Source organism: Lepidochelys kempii, chromosome 7, assembly GCF_965140285.1.
Source record: "Lepidochelys kempii isolate rLepKem1 chromosome 7, rLepKem1.hap1, whole genome shotgun sequence".
Classification (NCBI taxonomy): Eukaryota; Metazoa; Chordata; order Testudines; family Cheloniidae; genus Lepidochelys; species Lepidochelys kempii.
Window position 1 is genome coordinate 109,202,542 of NC_136386.1, and position 22,337 is coordinate 109,224,878.

A 22,337-nucleotide genomic window follows, 5' to 3' on the forward strand; every position below is an offset into this window, starting at 1 on the left:
AAAGGCTTTTGAGGCATGCTGGTGCATTCAGTGAGCAGCAGTTAACTATCCATGGCTGATCTCTGGAGTTTGTAAAGCTGCAACATTCACCTACAAACCCTTGTCAATTCAAAAATGGTGGGAAGGTACAATTTAAGGAAGATGTTTACGTTCCACTTAAATGTACTTATCTGGGAATTCAGCACATATTTCAAATTTTTAATATCACCGTCTACAGTAATATATTCAAGTTAGACTTATTTTGAATTTTTTTTAAATTATCGCATCAAATTAATCTTATGGAGCTGTCAGTAGCTATTCCATAGCTTGGGGGCTTTGTGATTGTACTGGAAGCAGGACTAAGATGGCTCTGGCTACCAGCCCTTTACTGGATATTCTTTAATTTTTTTTATTCTATTTTATTTTATTTGGAGAGGAGGATTTTTTTTTAAAGGAAGCTGTGTAATAAAGGGCTGATATCAACTAAGTTATCCCCTCTAGAAATTAAGAAGCACTCAGAATTAGTCTGAACACTGAAATACTAAGATATCTTGTTTTCTGGTGTTGCTTGCATTTTGATATGGCGTAGTTATTGAAAGAATAAATCATTCACCCCTGAGCTTTTACACTGATTGGATGCTTCTGTTTTACAACTGAAGTGTGTGCAAAAAAACCCAACAAAACACACACACAAAGATTTCTGTTTTATAATTCATCTTTTGTGATTGTACTTTAACAACAGGATGTCAACCCGAGTCCTTTTGGCTACTCTGTCAATTCCTATAACTCCTGAGCGAACTGATATTGCTCGTCTTCTGGATATGGATGGTATCATCGTTGAAAAGCAGCGACGTCTGGCCACGCTGCTGGGCCTCCAGGCCCCACCTACACGTATCAGTCTTATTAATGACATGGTAAATAATTGTGTTTGAGTGAAAGATTTTATATTTAATCTGTAGTTTCCCTCAAAAGCTGTTATAGTTAGATATGGTGCTGCAATTCAAAATATTCCAGTAAATTTAAAAAGTCCATTAAAGTAAAAGAATTCAACATGATCAACTGTGAAGATGTTTATAATTTAACTGTGCAGTAATACACTTTCTTCTGATGTGCTAGAAAGTCAGGCTAAAGTAGTCCCTCTCCTTTGTCTGTATTTCTGTCTCCATTTGAAAAACAACATGGATAGACTAAAATCCTAACTCTGTGTCTTTGTATCCAGTGAAAATTAATGTTCCAATATAGTGATAAATATTGTCCATTTTGAGACAAAAGCAAACCAGAAACCTGCTGTGAATGATCCTGCAATGGCTTTGGAGGGGGTGGAGACCAGGAACTTTCTTTTTTTTTTTCTTTTGATTTACCATATTGAAATTGGCAGATAATTAATTAGATTAGATGTTTTAATATATTTTCAATGTGTATCAAGGTAAGATTAGTACATTAAGCTGAATGAAGGTTTACAAGGACCTAGGCCGGGGGGGGCAAACTACGGCTCGGGGGCCGCATCCGGCCCTCCTGACGTTTTAATCCAGTCTTCGAGCGCTCCCGCCAGGGAGCAGCAGCATGCCTGCCTCCAGCTCCTACGTGTAGGGGCATCCAGGGGGCTCCACATGCTGCTCCCACCCCAGGTGCCTCCCCCGCAGCTTGCAGCATCACCCCAGAGCCTGCACCCTCTCCCCAACCCCCAATTTTGTGAGCATTCATGGCCCGCCATACAATTTCCATACCCAGATGTGGTCCTCAGGCCAAAAAGTTTGCCCATCCCTGACCTAGGCAGTTAGGAAAACTTGCCCTTGTTTGATTTGAGAGAAGGTTAGTGAGATATAAATTGTCTTCTGGTGATACCTTCCTAGTCTTCATGAAAAAAATAGCTTTCCTTGAAATCAGTTACATGCATTAAAAAGTGTTACTTCTTGTTACCTCTCACAATTTAAGCATTTTTGTTTGTGTCTAGCAATTTTTTTTGCCACTTTTAATTTTAGAACTTTGGGAATTTACCAATAGGCTGTAATATGTGCATCTTTAGTTCAGATCCACTCCTGAATATACTCATGCAGGGACTGTTTTCATTTGTGTCTGGGAAGTGCCTACATGCCGTGCACGCTAACCCAATCAAAATACTTTTCATAGACTAGATTATTTTGTTTTTCTCTGTTCTGACATTTGCAACTGAAAACGACATTCCATAAATTCTGTGCTCTAATTTAAATAAATTATCATATTTTTGATTAATCAAAATGGTTTTAATTAAAGCATAATGAATTAAGCATTTCATTGGCTTTGTTTAATTTCTTAGTTACAAAGTTGCAGAGTGTAATTATTGTTATCTTAAGCAAGTATTTTTTTCTTCCATTATGTTGACTCTAGGTGAGGTTTAATGTAGTGCAGCATGTTGTTCCGGAGGTAAAGGAACTTTACAATTGGCTTGAAGTAGATTTCCACCCACTAAAGCTATGTGATCGTGTAACCAAGGTAAGTCCTGTAGGAGTATATAGAGACACATGAGTCTGGGCAGATGATATTAGCAGTTAGTGAGGTTGGATTGTCAGTTTTTTGGGTCAGGGACTTCATTTGGCCCGTTTTCATTATTGTTGTGTTTACATTATACACTGCTGTGTATGTTGCTATATAAATAGCATATAACATTCTTTTCAAAAGCATTTTTGACCTGCCATATCCGTTGGCACCACTTAAAGTGCTCGTACAAGGAGATATAGTTTTGGGAGCAACCTTGAAATTCTTGTTCTCTGGGCTGGTGAAGGTGATATTGGGGAGGCAGTTGAGCTAAGCTTTTGTTGGTTGACACAGTCTTAGTCTCACCCTCTTCTGGAAAGCTACTGAAATGGTTGTATGGGATAGGGAAAAACTGCAAAAGCCATCTGCATTTACTTTTAAGCCAGAGTGAGAGTAAAGTAAGCACTGTAAATTTGGTCCACTGAATTTTTCTAAATTCCACAACTGGTGAAGTACATTATATTGCCTTTGTGTCTGTAAGAACAGGAATATTTAATCTAAACAGTGAAGGTAAATACACAATGTGGTTAATATGGCCAGTGCTGTCAGTCACATTCCAACAAAATCTAGATCTCCATTGTGTAAAAAAACAGTAGTGTGTTTATCAAAAGATTTGCATCAGTAATAAATTTATAATTAGGCAGTGCTTTGCTTCATGAATTCTAAAGTGGCGTTATTTTGGAAAGTTTGTTTAACTTGAAATTTGAAGAGTATTTTGGGGCTCTCAGATGAAATAGATATTGTAACTTTCTGGTCATTGTGACAGGTTCTAAACTGGGTGAGAGATCAAGTTGAAAAGGAACCTGAATTGCAGCTGTATGTCCCACATCTGCAAAACAACACCATCCTTCGTCTTCTGCAGCAGGTATGATTTTATATATAAAAATAAATAAAAGTAATTGAATGTGCACAGAGATGACTGAGTTTGAGAATCTTTTGGAAGATTCTGAAGCCCAAAACGTAACATTTTATTTCATGGCCTAAGTAAAAATTTGCCATTGAATGTAATGCTCTTACTATGACTTTGAGACAGTCTTTTTTTCCCCATCCATATAACCCGTCCTTCCTGTCTTATACTGCTTTGTTAAACACAACTGTAGCTGCTAACTATTTTAAATAATAGCTGTATACGCTGGTGTAGGATTTTATCTAGACTTATTTGTTCCTTTATTTAGCTTTTCAGTCTTGCCTTATATCTGTTCAATCCTTTGTTTCCTTGTAGTTAATTTGAAAAAAGCTTATTTTGTCAAATGCACATTTCATTGACCTGAACCCATTTCAGTGGTGAGCAGTGTTATTTCTGATGTGCCAGACAACAGCTGAAGGTTAATTAGCAGGGTTGCTGTATATAGTTACTGCTGCCAGTCTCCTTCAGACAAAGAGCCTAGTCAGGAAAGGTTTCAGAGTAACAGCCGTGTTAGTCTGTATTCGCAAAAAGAAAAGGAGTACGTGTGGCACCTTAGAGACTAACCAATTTATTTGAGCATAAGCTTTCGTGAGCTAGAGCTCACTTCATCGGATGCATACTGTATGCATCTGATGAAGTGAGCTGTAGCTCACGAAAGCTTATGCTCAAATAAATTGGTTAGTCTCTAAGGTGCCACAAGTACTCCTTTTCTAGTCAGGAAAGTCACTTGATCCTAGATTAAGATTAAATAAAATGTTGGAAGAAAATGTTGAAGTGTTGGTAAAATATGAATAATAATTAAACACATCTTCGTTAACCTGTTGCCCAACTGTCAATTAATCAGGCTAACTTTACAGCATGTGCAATAGTTTTAGCTTCTGTTAACCTGATTTTTAATGGGAAGAAAACTGAATATTCATATATTATGCAGGTTGCGCAGATTTATCAGACCATCGACTTTTCTCGTTTAACTACCTTGGTTCCTTTTGTTGATGCTTTCCAATTAGAGCGTGCTATTGTCGATGCAGCCAGACATTGTGACTTGCAAGTAAGTGCCATAAAAAGACTACTGTAAAAGTGTGTGTCTGTGTGTGTGTGTGTATTTATAGCTTCCTGATACCTGGTCAAGCTCAGGGGTCAGGTAAAAAGTAGCAGGTTGACACTCAACCCAGATAATAGAGAGTTGATGCTGATGAACAGGGAAGGAGCAAATTGAGGATGTGATCTCTTTTTGATACATTAATTTGTTGCTGTTTTTATGTTCTTAAGTTGTGTAGCTCACTTGCAGTAGTGAAGAGGAATTCAGTATGTAAATACAATAAATACATTTCAGCGAAACTTGTTTAAGTGACTGTCCAAGGGATCAGCAAAAACAGATTGTCTAATACAGAAAGTCCTTCACCAAAAGTCTAACAAAAAGTACTGGAAACTTTGGTAACGCTCCAAAGTAATCACTTAGGACCACTTCCAAAAAGCTATACTTGGTACACACTTTGTCCACCTGTAGGTATGATATAAAGCAGCAAATAGCATGAGACATTTTAACTTCTGCTGTAGATAACAGATGTATTGCCAGTGGAAGTCAAGTATATACTTACTAATAAACATTAACCTGAGCTGTAGCCTGCACTTCCATATTTTTGCATATGATCATGAAGAAACAAACTGTTCTTATTTCAGAGCACTTCACATCTGTTCATTTGATTTAGGGAAGACATTGAGTCTAGTTAGTACCTAAAATAAAACACTTGCAATTGAAGGCCTCATTGAAGTCGCTGGCAAAGCTTCTAGTGGCTACATTGGGATCAGGCTTTCACTCTAGGTGTCTACTGCCAAGTTTAAGTGGAATGAAGTAGGGCAAGTTATCTGTCTGTAATGAAGGGACAGTAGCAAGAACTATTCATGTAGTTGGTTTTCACCTCATGCAGTGTTCCTTATATTGAATCATTGAATGACTCTGTCTTATAGCCATGCTTCTGTACTTATCTTTATTCAGACTTTGTAGAGTCACTTTTTTACGGGGGTGAGCTTTTTTACAAGCCATTTTGTTCTGTTGAATATAGGCCAGATGTAGCAACAGTTTTGTTCCTTAATTCTTCAAACATCATTTCCAATGTCTAGGGCAGTTGTTTTTTTAAAAAGTAACTTACGCTTAGAGCTTGTCTACATGCTGAAGTTGCACCATTTTTTAACTTAACTTGATTTAAAACAAATTTAGTTAAACTTGTGCAAACGCCTTTGTGGACAAACTTCTGTTTTAAAATTGATTGCATTGTTTCACCTTGCATCTGTAAATTTAAGCCAAATTTAAACCTGTTTAAGAAGGATCACATGCATTTGCGCCACATTAACTCAATAAGTTTAAAATCACATGACCAGTTAAATTGATGCATCTTTGTGTGTTGACCTGGCCTCGGAGGCACAATCAACTTAAAACCACAGTTGCGGCAATGCAGTGGTTATTTATGGCAGTAGAATTGTATTTACCTGTTACGAGTACCACCTAAGTTACTATAGCTGAAAGAAATAATTATTTTTTCAGTTTTTGTATATTTTATAGTACTTTGTGTGTAGTCAATTTTACGGTTTCCTGTGTATTGTCATTTGCCCAGCTATGGGTCACTGGCACAACAATGAAGAGAGAGACATTATTTAAATGTAATAATTAAAAAAGAAAAAAAAAAAGATTTTTTTAAAACCACAGTGAGGAAGCTGGCTTCAGATACTGGTCACTACTTTTAACTCACTTATTGAAACTGACTATATTTCAAATTGATGTCTCATTTTAAATATTCAGTGGTGCCCTAATTCTGATATTCTGAATCTTTTTTCAATGTATTTTGTAAAGGTTCGCCTTGATCATACTTCTCGAACGCTGAGCTTCGGATCAGATTTAAATTATTCAACTCGGGAAGATGCACCGCTTGGCCCTCAGCTGCAAAGTATGCCTTCTGAGCAAATTAGAAATCAGCTGACTGCTATGTCCTCTGCTCTCGCTAAGGCTCTTGAAGTGATTAAACCACCAAACGTAGTGGTAAGTATTTTTAAGTTTTTGAAATTTTTGTTGGGGGAAAAAAAAAATCTCAACGTTCCGTGAAGGGAATTGTGTCTGTCTCTTGAATTTCTTCTGTTCAACTTTTTCTTGCCTAGTCAAATGCACATTTCATTGACCTGCTCTCATTGCATTGCTGAGCAGTGTTATTTCTGATGTGCTAAACAAACAGGTGAAGGTTAATTAGCAGCATGACTATATGTAGTTACTGTTGCCAGTCCCCTTCAGACAAAACAACTGATCAGGAAGGTCAGTGTGTACAAATTTAATGTAGTAGTAAAATGATTATTAGTGGCAGATGGCTAAATGTGTCTTAGCATCCTTTTGTCCTCTCAGTTACATGAATCTCACCCTTCTAATTCCACTAGCTTTTTTGGATTGGTCAGATCCACTTGTTTTGAAGCTGTCGGTGTCTTTGTAAATATTAATAGTTTGTTTAGTTTTCTGTGGCACAGGAAAACCATTTGACTGTCTATAGATAGTTAAATAAATTAATGGGCACCTCTAGGGTTTGAGTGGCCCAAAGCTTGGTCGTTGCATTTTTTTTTTTTTTACAGTAATACTTTGCTCAGTCTTTCTCTTTTTTATTGATATTATTACTGTTCTAGAGCATTGTGCCTACTGTTGTTTTTAATACCCTCAAGTTGTAATGATGAGCTGTATTTGTATACTTTTGAATTAAGTAAAAATATAAGCTAATAAAGTGATATTTTGTCAACTTTATATTTCTTAAATTTTAGAATTTAAGGAATAGATAGTTTGTCAGATTGAATTATGTTATTGGTCTGTTTGGTAATGTCTTCATTTGGCAGTAGTAAGTTATTGACACTTCTGAGGGAAGCCAAAAATTCCATGATGCATCCAACCAGTTAGTATGTGGCCATGTAATTAAAGACTGTATCACCATGTATACATATGAGAGGGTAGAATTAAGATTGCCTGGGCAGCCTTTATTCTGTGGCATATACTTGCTTCTGAGTGCTTAATTTTACAACCTTAAGATTCTTTTACTTCTTTTTTTGGCATATAATTAAAGATATAGGATCCTGATTTATCTCCTCTTCCTGGAGGACTTTGTCAATGTAAAGGACCTGGAATGTCACCTCATAGCTGAAGCTAGAAACCTGACATAAGAGTTTCCCTGCTTTGGAACCAACTCCCCTTCAGTTGGGGCTAATAGTTGCATGTTGGATTTCAACCTCCATCTGTGATGTCACTCTTCAGGTTCTCCAGGAAAAAGTGGTGTTTCAGAGCCTGATCTCTCAAATACTTTTTTTTGGTGGAGCGAGATCTTTGAGTTAATCTTTACCTATCATAAAGGAACAAAAAAGGGCAAACTTTTTTTTTGTTTTGCAGATGCATTTTGAGAGTGGATATTTAAAATCATAAAAATATAGGGATGGAAGGGACCTCAAGAGGTCATATAGTCCAGCCCTCTGAACTGAGGCAGGAGCAAGTATACCTAGACTAGCCCCGAAAGGTATTTGTCCAGCCTGTTCTTAAAAACCTTCAGTGAAGGGGATTCCATGTTCCAGTGTTTAACTATCAGAAAATTTCTCCTAATATCTACCATAAATCTCACTTGCTGCAGATTAAGCTTTCATCTTCGGTGGGCATGGAAAATAATTGATCGCCATCCTCTCTCTAACAGTCCTTACCATATTTTAAGACTATTATCAATATCCTTTTAATCGTCTTTTCTCAAGACTAAACATTCCCAATTTTTTTAACCCTTCTTTATAGGTTATGTTTTCTAAACCTTTTACAATTTTTTTATTGCTGTCATCTGGACTCTCTCTAATATGTTCACATCTTTTCTAAAGTGTGGTGCCCAAAACTGGACACACTGCTCGAGCTGAGGCCTCACCAGTGGGGACAGTTACCTTCTGTATCTTGCATATGACACTCCTGTTAATGCATTCCAGAATATTAGCTTTTTTTGCAACTATATTACATTGCTGAATCCTGTTCAATTTGTGATCCACTATAACCCATGACCTTCTTCATTAGGTCTAGTGCTTAGCAAGTTTTCCCCATTTTTTTAGTTGTCCATTTGATTTTTCCCTTCCCAAGTATAGTATTTCGCATGTCTTTGTGGAATTTCCTCTTGTTGATTTCAGACCAATTCTCTAATTTGTGGAGGTTGTTTTGAATTCTAGTCCTGTTCTTCAAAGTACTTGCAGCCCTTCTCATCTTGGTGTTATCTGCAGATTTCATGAGCACACACTCTATTATCTAAGTCATTAATGAAAATATTGAATAGTACTGACCCAGGATAGACCCCTGCAGAACCTCACTAGATACAACCCCCCCCCCCCCCCAGTTTTACAGCAAACCACTAATAACTGCTCTTCGAGTACTGTCTTTCATCAAGTATTATACCCCCTTATTGTAATTTCATTTAGATCCTGTTTCCCCAGTTTGTTTCTCAGTATGTAAAGTAACAATATGTATTGAGTGAGCACTAAGTCATCTTTAGATTTTTACATTACATTCAGAGTAATCATTTTATACATGCAGTGTTTCAGCCTTGAGTAGACTTCTAGATAAATTATTTAGAGGTGACTACCTGCATGATTAAGCACTACTACTGATTGTCATATTGGCTGTTCACAAAGCTTTCTTAGGTCTGGGTCCAAAGCCTAGTTAAGTAAATAGGGCTCTTCCCAGTGATTTCAGTGGGCATTGAATTGAGCCTTCTAACGTTAAATTCTTAGTAGCCTTTGGTAACTGATTTATTGTACAGCAGGGGAGAAACAGAACCCTACAGGGTTAATTTCTGAAAGATATTTAACACATTTTCTGTTTCCATGTTTGTTCTATTGATGTGTTTAGACTTACTAAATGTTCACATTCAACATGTTTGACTTTACAAGCATTTAGTGAAAATGCCAATTATTTTTTAGGTGATAAGTTTGGAAAGCGCACTAGATTTGAGATTGGCTTTTACATTCTATTCTTTAAATTGCTGTTCTTTGTTAGAGACAACTTGATCAACATATAACGATGTCTAGTAGATATTATGGTTGTACACAAGGCCATGCTTATGTATATTTTTATATATAATTATTCACCGTGTTTGACCCAGATATAGGCACATTACACAGTCAGTATTTTTAAAGAGACCCAAGTATTATGACCCACTAGCTAGACCCATATTTATGTAGTGGAAGTTTAAAATAACTTTTCAATTATAATAGTGTTTAATGTGTACTTTTATTTTTAGCAGTCTCAAAAGGTTGCCAATCTTTATCAAATGATAAATGTTTTCTCCATAGGGACAGAAGTCCTTTAACAATGTGTACAAGTTACAGTATTACTCCCTTTTGTAGCATAATCTTAATATTTCAGCCATGATCTATCAAGAATTTCCATCTATATAAGTATAATGTAAGCAATAACACAGTATTCCAGGGTGTATGCTCAACAGTCTTATGAGTGCATATTGTGTAATGCAAGTTACCCAGTACTCATGTTGGCTGAACAAATCCTGAAATGTTGTACTTAAACCGTTTCTTTATAATCCTTTAAATAATGTTTTCCAAGTAATATAGTTTTGTTATGATGTTGGACAACAGGCTGTGGACCAGTTATTATGAACGGGCCTAATCTGGCCCACAGTTTAAACTTTTGCTTGACTTGAAGGTGCAGTCAGCTAACTAGACATGTAAATGCCTGCTATTGTACCTGCAGAAATTGAGAAATGCAGAGTTCTGATTTTAAAATCAAGCCCCCTTTGTGGTTACAGTTGCAAGCTTGGGAAGCTGTAAACCAAGTAGACTTTTTTTTTTTTTAAATGTTACATGCAGAACTTCGCTACTGTATCAACACACTCTGTAACTGTGTCAAATTCACTGCTGTGCATATGGGTGACATTTTTAAAATTCTCCTTAAGCCTTTCCTCCCTTCCCACTTTCTTCCACTTACTCCTGTTGCCTTCTCCCCCTTTAGCAGCACATATAAATGCCTTCAGAGAAATCTGTTAGTCCTTAAGGTGCTACCGGACTCCTCCTTGTTTTCAAATAAATGTATGTGCTGCTTCTCTTTGATCTCTTTGTAAAGCTTTGCAGTGGCTGATTAGCTAAGGTGTGGTGGTGGGGAACGGATGGTGAGTAAAGAAAAAGTGGCAGAAGATACTTAAAAGGACACAATCAATGTGAACCCTAGTTATTTTTTATAAATGAATTTAAAATAGTCTCAGATACTGTGCTTGCTTCTGAGTCATCCTGTCAATTTTTGACAGGTTTCAGAGTAACAGCCGTGTTAGTCTGTATTCACAAAAAGAAAAGGAGTACTTGTGGCATCTTAGACTAACCAGTTTATTTGAGCATAAGCTTTCGTGAGCTACAGCTCACTTCATCGGATGCATACTGTGGAAACTGCCAATTTTTGTGATCTTATAACTTTCTCTCCCCTGTTGCTGTATAAAAGATCCATAGAAATATGGAAAAACGATTAAATGATTGTACAGGTGAAACTGGCTATACATAAAGTGCTATTTAGTACATAAAAACAAACTGAAAAGAGTGTTGTTTTTTCATCTCTCAGTTGTAGAATCATAACTGTTGTTACAAGCGTATGTAAAATATTTTTAAGGAAGTTCAAAAATTTCACACCTAGGACACGCTTCGTAAAGTGTTGATCTGATACTATGGAATGCTTAACATGTTTAGCTTTTGTGCATGTGAGTAATCACTTTGAGACTACTACTCGTATATGTTTATACGATTGGGAACCATGCTTTCAGTTTCAGTAAAGTTTTTCATGCAGTTCCCAAATATAGGAAATAAGATGACTTTGAGTTGTCTGTTTTATAATGTTTCACTTTCCCATGACTTGGAAATTTTAAAGGGATGCTAATCAATTTGCTGTCCTGTTCTTTATTTGCATTCAGCAAGAGAAGGAAGAACAACATCAGTTGGCTGTCACTGCTTACTTAAAAAATTCAAGGAAAGAGCATCAGCGTATCCTTGCTCGTCGTCAAACAATAGAGGAGAGAAAGGAGCGTCTTGAAAGTCTAAACATTCAGCGTGAGAAAGAAGAGTTGGAACAGCGTGAAGCTGAACTTCAAAAAGTTCGTAAAGCTGAAGAAGAGAGACTGCGCCAGGAGGCAAAAGAGAGAGAGAAGGAGCGTATTCTGCAAGAACATGAGCAAATCAAAAAAAAAACTGTTCGTGAACGTTTGGAGCAGATTAAGAAGACTGAACTGGGAGCCAAGGCATTCAAAGATATTGATATTGAGGTAAGCAACTTATTACTAGAAGATTGAATTTATTCTAGATTCCTGTACTGTTACTCAGCTGCCTAAATTTCATATTCTCCACTTGTTTTGTTTTTATGTCAGTAAGACATTCCTAAAACGATGAGACTACCAATTTGGGCAATTTAAATATTTGATTTGTTCGATCATTGGGATAGGAGCTATTTACATGTAGGAAAGAAGTCCAGCCGTTTGAGAGGGGGCTGAAGATTTCTATCATCTCGATCAGTGGTCTCCAAAGTGGGGTGCATGCACCAGACCATCCCTGGGGGTGCGCGGCAGGAGGAGTGCCACTGAAGGAGCACTGCCAGCACGGCTGGACCTTTGATTCTTCGGCGGCACGCAGGCAGCAGCTCGGCTCTCCCCGCTCCATCTTCAGGGGCACGCTGGTGGCAGCTCTTTTTTTTTTTTTTTTTTTCTTTCTTCCCTGGGGGAATTTGGAGACCACTGATCTAGATACCTACCTAGGAATAAAACATGAAATAGACATCCAAATTGTACCGGTGACAACTGGACTATATCTTGGTTAGAATTCGGATAAAAATCCATGAGATGTCTTCAGAGTAGAATGCAGGTTACACAACAGACATTAACAGGAGCCTAAAAATGTTCAGAAAGTCAACTAGTTTGAAAGTTAAATCAGAAATTGCAAAAAAGTTAAAGTAAACAGAGGAAACTGTATTCATGCCAGGAAACAACTATTTGCTTTCTGTGCTGTTTATTAACTTTAATATCTGATTGTAGGATCTTGAAGAATTGGACCCTGACTTCATCATGGCTAAACAGGTTGAACAGCTGGAGAAAGAAAAGAAGGAACTCCAAGAACGTCTGAAGAATCAGGAAAAGAAGGTATATAAAGCAATAAGAGTATGGGCTTGGCTCTGTAGAAATTTACACAGGTTTAGTTAAACTATTGTGAACCCCTGTGTGGATGTATTTTTATATTGATTCTAAAACAATATCCGTTTACCTTGCTGCCATAGAGATATGGTAGCAAGCTGAATTCATATAAGCCAGGTTTTAATTGATTTTAGTCTCTACACACAAATCTGCACCAATTTAACTAAATTGGTTTAAAATCACACCTTGGATTAAACTGGTGCAACTTTGCATGTTTCAAGGATGAATATGCTGGTAATGCTGAGGTAGCAAATATATTGGGTAAAATAGAAATATTTTTTTAGCATACCAGATTTGGTCTTTATTTTATACAGTATAGATATAATATGTTTTCTATATTTAGATTGACTATTTTGAAAGAGCAAAGCGCTTGGAAGAAATTCCTCTGATAAAGACTGCTTATGAGGAACAAAGAATCCGAGACATGGACCTGTGGGAACAGCAAGAAGAAGAAAGGGTAAGGATATTTTAATTTCATATAGCAGCATCATTTGTTGCTTGATATAGAAACTAGGTCTGTGCCATATGTATGCTTTCCCTTGTCCAGCTCAGTCCAAGAGGGGGAGATGTGATTTAGTTCATAGGGGATTCTTTCAGTTCCTCATTATTTTCTTCACACTCATGGATAGCAGTGTCTTTTGTCAGTCCAGATAGAGAAAGAGGCAGCTGTCTGATAAGCTGCCTCTGGTTGTGGGTTCTGAGGGTTAAACAACCCCAGGGGATTTGTTGTGTGTTATAAAGACAAATATGTAATGTCTACAATTTTTAATATTTTTACTTTTGCATATTTGTAGATCACCACAATGCAGCTGGAACGCGAAAAAGCGTTGGAGCATAAGAACAGGATGTCAAGGATGTTGGATGATAAAGACTTATTTGTATCTAGGCTCATGGCAGCACGACAATCAGTTTATCAGGTAAACATCATGTGTTCTTGTTGGAAAAGCATTTCTATAAAGTACAGGACTTAATTTGTGAGGTCAGTGTTCCACTTGAAAAATACAAATGAATTAACAAATGGAGCTAGACAAGATAATGTCTGTTTAAATTACAAAGATGTTGCCCGGCTATCTTTCTGAAACTCTAGGGGAATAAACCTTTCTGACAATCTAGAAGAATTCAAATTTATGTAGTTGACCCTTTAAAAGACAAATGGTGATGGCCACAATGTGACATTGAGCCACAAAACAATTTTGTAATTCGAAAGAGCCATCGTTCTTTCATTGAGAGTTACATTAATGAAGTGTGCATGGGGTGGAGATGTCCACAAGATGATCTGGCAGAGCCTGTCGCTTCCCAGGCACTGTCATTTTAAAATTGCTGTGGGATCTACCACAGTTGCTTACATGGAAAAGTATTATTAAAACATTAGATGTATTTTAGCTGCCTTTTAATGTAGATTAGCGACTGGAAATGAGGGCAAGCCAGCAGCACGTGACCAGTCAGCTTTTCTGGACCACAATTTGGAGTTGCTCATCCGGTTAGAGTAATCTTGAAAATGTTTCTAATCTAAAGAACAGACTTAAATTAACAAAATTCTTGTGGTTCAGTTCTGTCTTGTTAGTTGATTCAGCAGATCACTCATGTTACAGAGGTATCTCTGGTATTTTAGATGTGAGACTAGGTTCGTGACCTGAACAGGTAATACCTAAATTAGATAAATGAAAGGGGAGAAGAGATACAATAGAAATTGTGTGACTGAGTTTCCTGTTCTAGCACTTTGAAAACTTCACTGAATTTCTCTGTGGTGTATTAGAGATGTAGCAGTTTTCCTCCCATAAATATTATGGAATTTAGAAGGGAAAATTATGTCAAAAATATATCATCTTTAGGGGTTACCACTACAGAGTTTTTTCCTGAGATTTTTAGGGATATGAGAAACTGTTAAACTCAATATTCCGCAAAAGTAGGAATTTAAATTATCTTGTTGTTATAACTATTAAAGAGGGAAGAGGTTTTAGCACAGGGGTGGGCAAACTATGGCCCGCGGGCCGGATGCGGCCCACGGGATTGTCCCCCGTAGTGCCGCAGGCTCCGTGCCACTCTCAGAAGTGGCCAGCACCACGTGCCGGGGGGGGGGGGGACCTGTGGGCGTGACAAGGGCAGCGTATGAAGCCCTGGGAGTGGCCCAGGAGCCGCGCAGGGATGTGGTTCTGGCCTGCCCTAGCCCCAGTGCGTGCTGCTGCCACCCTGGAGCCACTTTAGGTAAGCGGTGCTGGGCTGGAGCCTGAACCCCTCCTGCACCCCAGCCCCCCAACTCTCTGCCTGCACCTCGCACCCCTCCTGCACCCCAGCTCCCTGCCCTGAGCCCCCTGCTGCACTCCCGTGCACCTCAACCCCCGCCGTGAGCTCCCTCCGACAGTCTGCACCCCTTCTGCACCTCTCCTCTTCCCCAATCCCTTGCTCCGAGTCCGTTTCTGCACACTGCACCCCCTCCCACACCCTGTACTTCCTACCGCACTCCAACCCCCTGCCCCGGCCCTGCATACAATTTCCCCACCCAGATGTGGCCCTTGGCCCAAAAAAGTTAGCCCATCCCTGTTTTAACAGCTTTCTGGTAGCTATGTCCAACTCTTTTTGTGGCACTACATGTGATTTCTGAGAGATTGGGCATCCGTTTATCTTACTGGGGTTTCTGAGGAAACAAAGCACTAGCATTGTGGATGCTGATTCCATTTCTGAGGTAGACATTGCATCCCTTTATTCTTACCTTCCCAGAAGGGGGTTGGCAGGAGGAAAGTTTAACCATCACCCTGTAAAATGGCCAGTGGATGGGAAGATGACTACTGGAAAATTTGTTGACATTACTGTTTTGTGGTTCTTCGCATCTTTGTTCAGTGACCTAAAGAACTCTCCAGTTGTTGGATTGAGTTCTGAAGGTTTTACTTGGACTCTTGCTATTTTTCAGGAAAAACTCAAACAGTTCGAAGAAAGGTTAGCAGAAGAAAGACATAATCGTTTGGAGGAACGCAAGAGACAACGCAAAGAGGAGAGGCGTATTTCTTATTACAGAGAAAAGGAGGAGGAAGAGCAGAGATTGCAAGAAGAAAAAATGCTTAAAGGTAAAAATTAAGGGACATGCACTGAGTAAACAGATTGATATTGTATTTCATTGCTTCTTGAACCATCCCAAAATCCTTGAGGCAAGTATAGGTCACTGTGTTCCATCAGATAGTAGGAAGTTTTTCTATTCCTTTCCATTCAGAGGAAAGTTCTATATTCATTGCAACCAGACAGTCCATCTTGTGAGATTCATGCTTGTGCAACCACCCAGCCTGCTGGCAGTCTCTCTCTATGTACACACAACACACTTGGGGCAGAGGTGTGTGGGCTGAAGAGAGAAAATGAAGAGGCAATAATGATTGAGGTAGAGGATAGAGTAAGAATAGGAGTTGGAGAGTCTCTACTCAAAGGTTTCAGATTAGAGTTCTCGCGGTCTTTCTTTTTGTACATGAGGATTAAAAACAGAGGGAACATTGTTGCCATGCTGAGAACACGAGAATTACCATATCGGATCATTGCGATTTTCTCTGTAGTCCTGTCTGTGGTGGCCAGTACCTGAGACTTCAGAAGATGGTACTTGGAAATCCTTAGATTGGACAAATATGAAATAACTTTCCATAAGGCAAATATTTTCCCAACCCCCTGTTAGTGGATGGCTGAAGCCCTGAAGTGTCAGGTCTGTATCCTTTATAAAACATCTTAAAATCTTATCTTCATTCAGGATTTTTGTATCTGGTTTATGAAATAATTAGTTGCTTTTTTTGACGCATACTTGAAGAGCTTCTTGCCCGTACTTGAAGTACATCCAGGTTGTTACGGTGTTAACTAGTATTTCACACCTTTAGTGTTAATAAATTGGATCTGTGCAGAGATATATAGGTATCTGCATGGTTTCTTTATTAAATATCCAACAGCTGTTGTGCCAGATATCAAGTTGATCAATTATTTTTTGTTTTTTCTGTCACTTAGACATTAATTACTTTCAAACGAAGAATGCCGCTGTTCACAAATACTACAATGGTTACTTAGATGTTTGTGGGTGTGAGGAGGACTACTGTGTACCCTTTCTCTTTTTTCCTCCGGTTATAAACTGCTCTCAGAGAGGATTTGCTATATTGGTAGTTTGTATTCTTTTGAAAAAAATAAACTAAATTCTTGTTGCAGAGCTTGAAGAGAAGGAACGTATTGAGCGTGAAAAACGTGAGCAGGAACAGCGGGAATATCAGGAGCGTGTCAGAAAACTAGAAGAAGTAGAGAGGAAAAAACGTCAAAGAGAGCTGGAAATTGAAGAGAGGGAGCGACGCAGAGAAGAGGAGAGGAGGGGTCTTGATGACCCACTTTCAAGAAGGGTATTCTGATTTGTTTGTTTTTGTAATGGGCTGGTTTTTCTTCCTCTCTATATTTTGTCAGGAGTTTGAAAATGCAGTTTAGGTGTGCTAATGAAAGCCGTGTAGAGGTGTACAAACCATAAGGAAAAGTTTCATTAAATTCTATGTGCTTAGTTGTTTATCTAGTTCAGAAGTTAATATTTGGGTGTCAGCTATTGATGATTTATTCATTGGCCACAGAAAATTCGTTGTCATCAAATTGAACCAATATATTTAAAAGGATAGAGAATAGATTTAATTGTGGTAAGCGCAGATGAATTGGGAGGGACCAATGAGGAACAAAATTGTAATGGCTTTTGCTAAAGTTGTGAATCAGAATAGCCATTAAAGGGAAACTCCAGTCTAACCATAAAAATAAACCTACTCGCTATATCAGATTAGAAGAGTGAAAGACTAAAAAATATCTTTAAAAAATCAGATGTTATCATTTTGAAAATATAATAGAAAATAGGACTGAAATAATGCACTAGGGCTAGGAGAATGATCTTTGCATCTGTGATATGAATGGGGCACAACTGCATTTGTCAAGGCCAGAGAAAAGAAAGTTGTATTTGAGATATGAGATGAGGTTGGATGAGAGTTTTAGCTGTGTGGATGGATAAGAAAGACTTTGCAAGATTTAGACGTAGCCTGAATGTAGGAAGCTGGAGAGAGATCCAAGTCAAAGATGACACACGTTACAGGTCTGAGTGACAGGCAGGATGGTGGTGGTGATCACAGTGACTGAAAAAGGAGGTGAGGTGGGAAGATTAGGAGCTCTGTTTTATCCATCTTGAGCTTGTGCTTGATATGTAGACATCTAGATAGATTTCACAGACACACAAATGTGTAAATGTACTCTGTATCCAGAGTACCTGAAAACACTTATTGTATAAGCAAAAAGAAAAGGAGGACTTGTGGCACCTTAGAGACTAACAAATGTATTTGAGGGTAAGCTTTCGTGAGCTACAGCTCACTTCATCGGATGCATGCAGTGGAAAATACAGTGGGGAGATTTATATACACAGAGAACATGAAACAATGGGTGTTACCATACACACTGTAACAAGAGTGATCAGGTAAGGTGAGCTATTACCAGCGTGGGGGCCGGGGGGGGACCTTTTGTAGTGATAATCAAGGTGGGACATTTCCAGCAGCTGACAAGAATGTCTGAGGAACGGGGGCGGGGGGAATAAACATGAGGAAATAGTTTTTACTTTGTGTAATGACCCATCCGCTCCCAGTCTTTATTCAAGCTGTAGCTCACGAAAGCTTTTGCTCAAATTTGTTAGTCTCTAAGGTGCCACAAGTCCTCCTTTTCTTTTTGTGGATACAGACTAACACGGCTGCTACTCTGAAACTTGTCATTATTGTATAAGGTTTTACTTGGTTATAGTGGATCATATCATGTAATAAATGAACACTTTTTAAGAAGTTGGATTGAAGTGATTGGATGTCTGCTGCTGTTTATGATAGTACATTCCTTTAACATGTCTTTGTAGATTGAGTACTAATATATTTCTTAGCTATAAAACCTAGCTGCTGCTTAAAGTCACACTACAACATTGCTCATGTACTTAATTAACTCTAGTCAACTTTTTGTTTTAGTAATATAGAATTTAAACGTTAAAGAAATATTACTTGTATTATCTGATAGGTCTGTTCCTTAGCTCAGCCAATTTAGAGTTATTCAAGTGTTACATTGTAGAGAACATCAGATTAATTGGTGCCAGAGCATGGTGTTAAGTGAATGGATTGCAAATATTAGAAGTTCTGTATTTTTGTGCTCCCAAAGCTGATGCTGTTGTTTACCTGTGGTGAATATAGGAATCTCGTTGGGGTGATAGAGATTCTGACAGCACCTGGAGACGAACCGCTGAGCCAGAATCAGAATGGAGACGAGCACCACCAGAGAGGTAAGTAGAGGGAAATCAAGCATCTTGGCTGTTGTTGGATCCACAATTTGTGGGCACTCTTCCTGTTGTCAGTCTGAGTAGCCTTTGCCTCTATTATGTCCAGCATTTGTATTTTTGAAAGTTATCCTCAAGGATTTTTTTAAACTCCTTTGTAAGTATTCCAAAGTAAGACAGAAGGAGTATAGCTATTTAAAAATGCAAATGGGGAAGAGGGGACTTGTGGTAAGATAAACACCCATCCAGACTCTATCATACTTTTATCTACGCATCCTTTTATCTAGAACACTGAATACAATTAAACTTCCTGGTTTATTTAAACCTTTACATTAAATCTAGCTGATGCCACCAAACATCTAATAAACCAGCAGCTGCTTACATGGTTTTTCCTTTGCTAAATCTGCAGCCTAATCAACCATAATCCCTACTTAAATGATTTGGTGCAGAGTTCAAAATGAGGGAAAGAGAGTGACTAGTTATAGGCTTTGTGATGACCTATCATATTAGGAATTTTCCATTAAGGAATTGAGAGAGATACCAAAGAACTATGTAACAAAAATTCCCAAAGCCTTGATTCAAACTCGAGGATAATTTACAGAAGCTGAAAATGTATGCTGCAAGCTGAAACTAACATCTAAAGAAATGTCATGAATTGAGAAGGGAAACAAACTGAAAAGGGAGAGTTTAAGGACTCAGTATTTGGAGGCTGTTCTTTTGCTAAAATCAGTAGTTGCTCAAACTTTTGTAGTGGTGACTCCTTTCACATAGGAAGCGACCCCCACCCCCTTATAAATTAAAAACACTTTTTATATTTTAACACCATTATAAGTGCTGGAGGCAAAGCGGGGTTTGGGGTGGAGACTGACCGCTCACGACCCCCCATGTAATAACCTTGCGACCCCCTGAGGGGTCCCGACCACCCAGTTTGAGAACCCCTGGCTAAAATGCTTATCCTGGGTCTGAATATTTTAGGATTTTGAGAATGACTAACTGCATAGAAGGAGAAATATAGGTCTTCGGGAGCTCTATGCATCTGTTAGAACTTTTCTCTTTCTCTTCCATGCAGTTAAAATGTTGAGAGAGGAATCAAAATCAGTACAGGCCAATATGCAAGGGTAGTGAACGTTCTCTTGATCAGTTCTTTTAATTTGTCCCAAGAGAGTAACTAAAATCAAATCTAGCCATAATACTTTCTGACATAGCTTGAAATGAAGGGTAGGGGTCCTGTATTCTTTGTACACCCAAAAGTCTCATTGGTTTTAGTGGTAGTCTGGGTGTACACGGAGTGTGTTAATTTATATTGGACTCTAGTGTGGTAATGTAGATTTGACTGTAACTGAATAAAATGTTCAGAAATCTATTTGTGAATTAAGTGGCAGAGGCAGTGATATAGAGGGCAGAACACATAGCAGCAGCAGGAACACACATTTAGTTTGTGCCTACAGCTCCTTGCACAAATGGTGTCATGATGGAATCATCCCATGGACACTATTAAAGGTAAAGAAATTCAGAGACTGTCTTGCAAACGTAGACTTTTCACTTGACACCATGTTGTTAATCACTCAAATGCCGAGAGCCATATGAGAGTCCGTAATCGTGGAACTACTTGTAGAGTGCAGGCAGGCCTCCCACTGATTACCCAGGACTTCAGGGTGGTCATCTTAGCTGTCAATTTGTTCCAGTTGTCCTCAACTTTTTCTGGACCTGTGTTACAACAGGAAAAAAATTGCAGATTCCCCTCCCTAGCCATAAAGAAAGAGAGGGTAGTCCTAACACATGCTGGATGTGTTTGCAAATCCCAGGTTGAGAACCTGTGGTCTAGTCAATGGAGAGGCAACCTTCACCAGTACAAGGAAGATGGTGAACATAAGAAACAAAAGAAAGCATAAATCTCTTAGAATCCGGGCAACAAAATTGGTAATCTTCCAGATAACATCTGCAATGTGCCAAAACAGCCAAGGAAAATAAGTTTATTCCTGAATAGAGGCTGTGCAGTGTGTGTCAGAGTGAGGAACTTATCACCCCTAAAAACATTATATAAAATATTACCTGTCCATCAAAAACGTAGATTGGCCTTAGAAGGATGGCAGTTGCACTAGAATGCATCCTCAACAGGAGTGTCTGTTTCCACATCACCCATTTTAGGGAAAAATCCATAGAGATTGTTCACAACAAGCACGTCTAATTCCTGCGGGGGACCAGAGGAGGACCCTGGAATTCATCAGAGGGGGTGATAGCTGAAATAATACCATAGAAATGTAGGTCTGGACAGGACCTCAATAAGTCCTCCAGTGTATTCCCCCTGTGCCAAAGCAGGAATAAGTATATCTAGACCGTCCTTGATAGATGTTTGGCTAACTTGTTCTTAAAAACATCAGTGATGGTGATCCATTGCTTTTGCATGACTCATATTGCTCCCCCAGAGGAGCCCCAAATAGTTTGTTTCACGTGCTTCTGATAATGGGAAAAAAGACCTGATGTCTATTTCATGTGTGTATCTTATGTACTTTTTGAGTTATGAGTGAGCATAAGAATTCTCAAACTATCATCATCCACCAGGATTGGGGAAGAGTTAAGAGATCCTAATACCAGATCTCCCCCCTTTTGATTAGCATGAACTTGGTAGAAAAATTCTACCTGAATTGCAAAGGCATCAATCATACTTGGGAAATGGCCCAACTTGATGATCACTTTAGATAAGCTATTACCAGCAGGAGAGTGGGGTGGGAGGAGGTATTGTTTCATGGTCTCTGTGTATATAATGTCTTCTGCAGTTTCCACAGTATGCATCCGATGAAGTGAGCTGTAGCTCACGAAAGCTCATGCTCAAATAAATTGGTTAGTCTCTAAGGTGCCACAAATACTCCTTTTCTTTTTGCGAATACAGACTTACACGGCTGTTACTCTGAAACCAATCATACTTTAAGCCGCACAAACCTTATCATGGAAATTGGGTTGCAGTCTTGAGTGTGGAGTGGCTACTGCCATTCTGTAATGAACTGAATAATAATCTTTTCTGATCATTCGTTTTTGTTGCAAAAAGTTATCCCCCTATAGAACATTCTGCATCTTAGTCTCACACAAGTGTGCATGTCATTCCTATGGTAGTATGTTTGACTGAGATTACAATTCATTTTCTAACTTCAATAAAAATATTTAATTTCAAAGGGAATTTTAGTAGAGAGCCACATTCAGAGTTGAATGAGCTCCCAGTTTCCCCTAATCGGTACCTATCACCTGACTTTTCTTTCCATCTGAAAAATTATTTCACAATCATGAAGGTACAAAGATTAGCAGAAGTAACTGGCACAGTATTTTACAATTACCTTCTTAAGATCTTGAGGAATCTGAGTTGTAGACTTTATTTTGCTGTGGTTATAGATGTCACAACTTCAGTCAATTTAAACACTTCTCAGAGCACCAATACAGCTAATTTTGATAG

General features: G+C 38.5%; 1 protein-coding gene and 2 non-coding genes across 3 annotated transcripts in view; all 3 read left to right on the forward strand.

Annotated features, from left to right (window-relative positions):
• EIF3A (eukaryotic translation initiation factor 3 subunit A) overlaps positions 1 to 22,337 on the forward strand; it is a 49,280-nt gene that overhangs the window by 17,609 nt on the left and 9,334 nt on the right. The window contains exons 7-18 of the mRNA XM_073354221.2: positions 722 to 893; positions 2,347 to 2,451; positions 3,260 to 3,358; positions 4,332 to 4,448; positions 6,249 to 6,434; positions 11,347 to 11,694; positions 12,457 to 12,561; positions 12,956 to 13,069; positions 13,407 to 13,529; positions 15,521 to 15,674; positions 16,780 to 16,964; positions 18,810 to 18,898. Coding sequence (XP_073210322.1) covers positions 722 to 893; positions 2,347 to 2,451; positions 3,260 to 3,358; positions 4,332 to 4,448; positions 6,249 to 6,434; positions 11,347 to 11,694; positions 12,457 to 12,561; positions 12,956 to 13,069; positions 13,407 to 13,529; positions 15,521 to 15,674; positions 16,780 to 16,964; positions 18,810 to 18,898 — 1,797 coding nt within the window. The remainder of the gene's footprint in view (positions 1 to 721; positions 894 to 2,346; positions 2,452 to 3,259; positions 3,359 to 4,331; positions 4,449 to 6,248; positions 6,435 to 11,346; positions 11,695 to 12,456; positions 12,562 to 12,955; positions 13,070 to 13,406; positions 13,530 to 15,520; positions 15,675 to 16,779; positions 16,965 to 18,809; positions 18,899 to 22,337) is intronic.
• LOC140915432 (small nucleolar RNA SNORA19) lies at positions 3,744 to 3,874 on the forward strand. Its single transcript, XR_012160169.1, has one exon. It is a non-coding gene; the product is annotated as a small nucleolar RNA SNORA19 (small nucleolar RNA).
• LOC140915431 (small nucleolar RNA SNORA19) lies at positions 6,555 to 6,686 on the forward strand. The gene has a single exon (XR_012160168.1). It is a non-coding gene; the product is annotated as a small nucleolar RNA SNORA19 (small nucleolar RNA).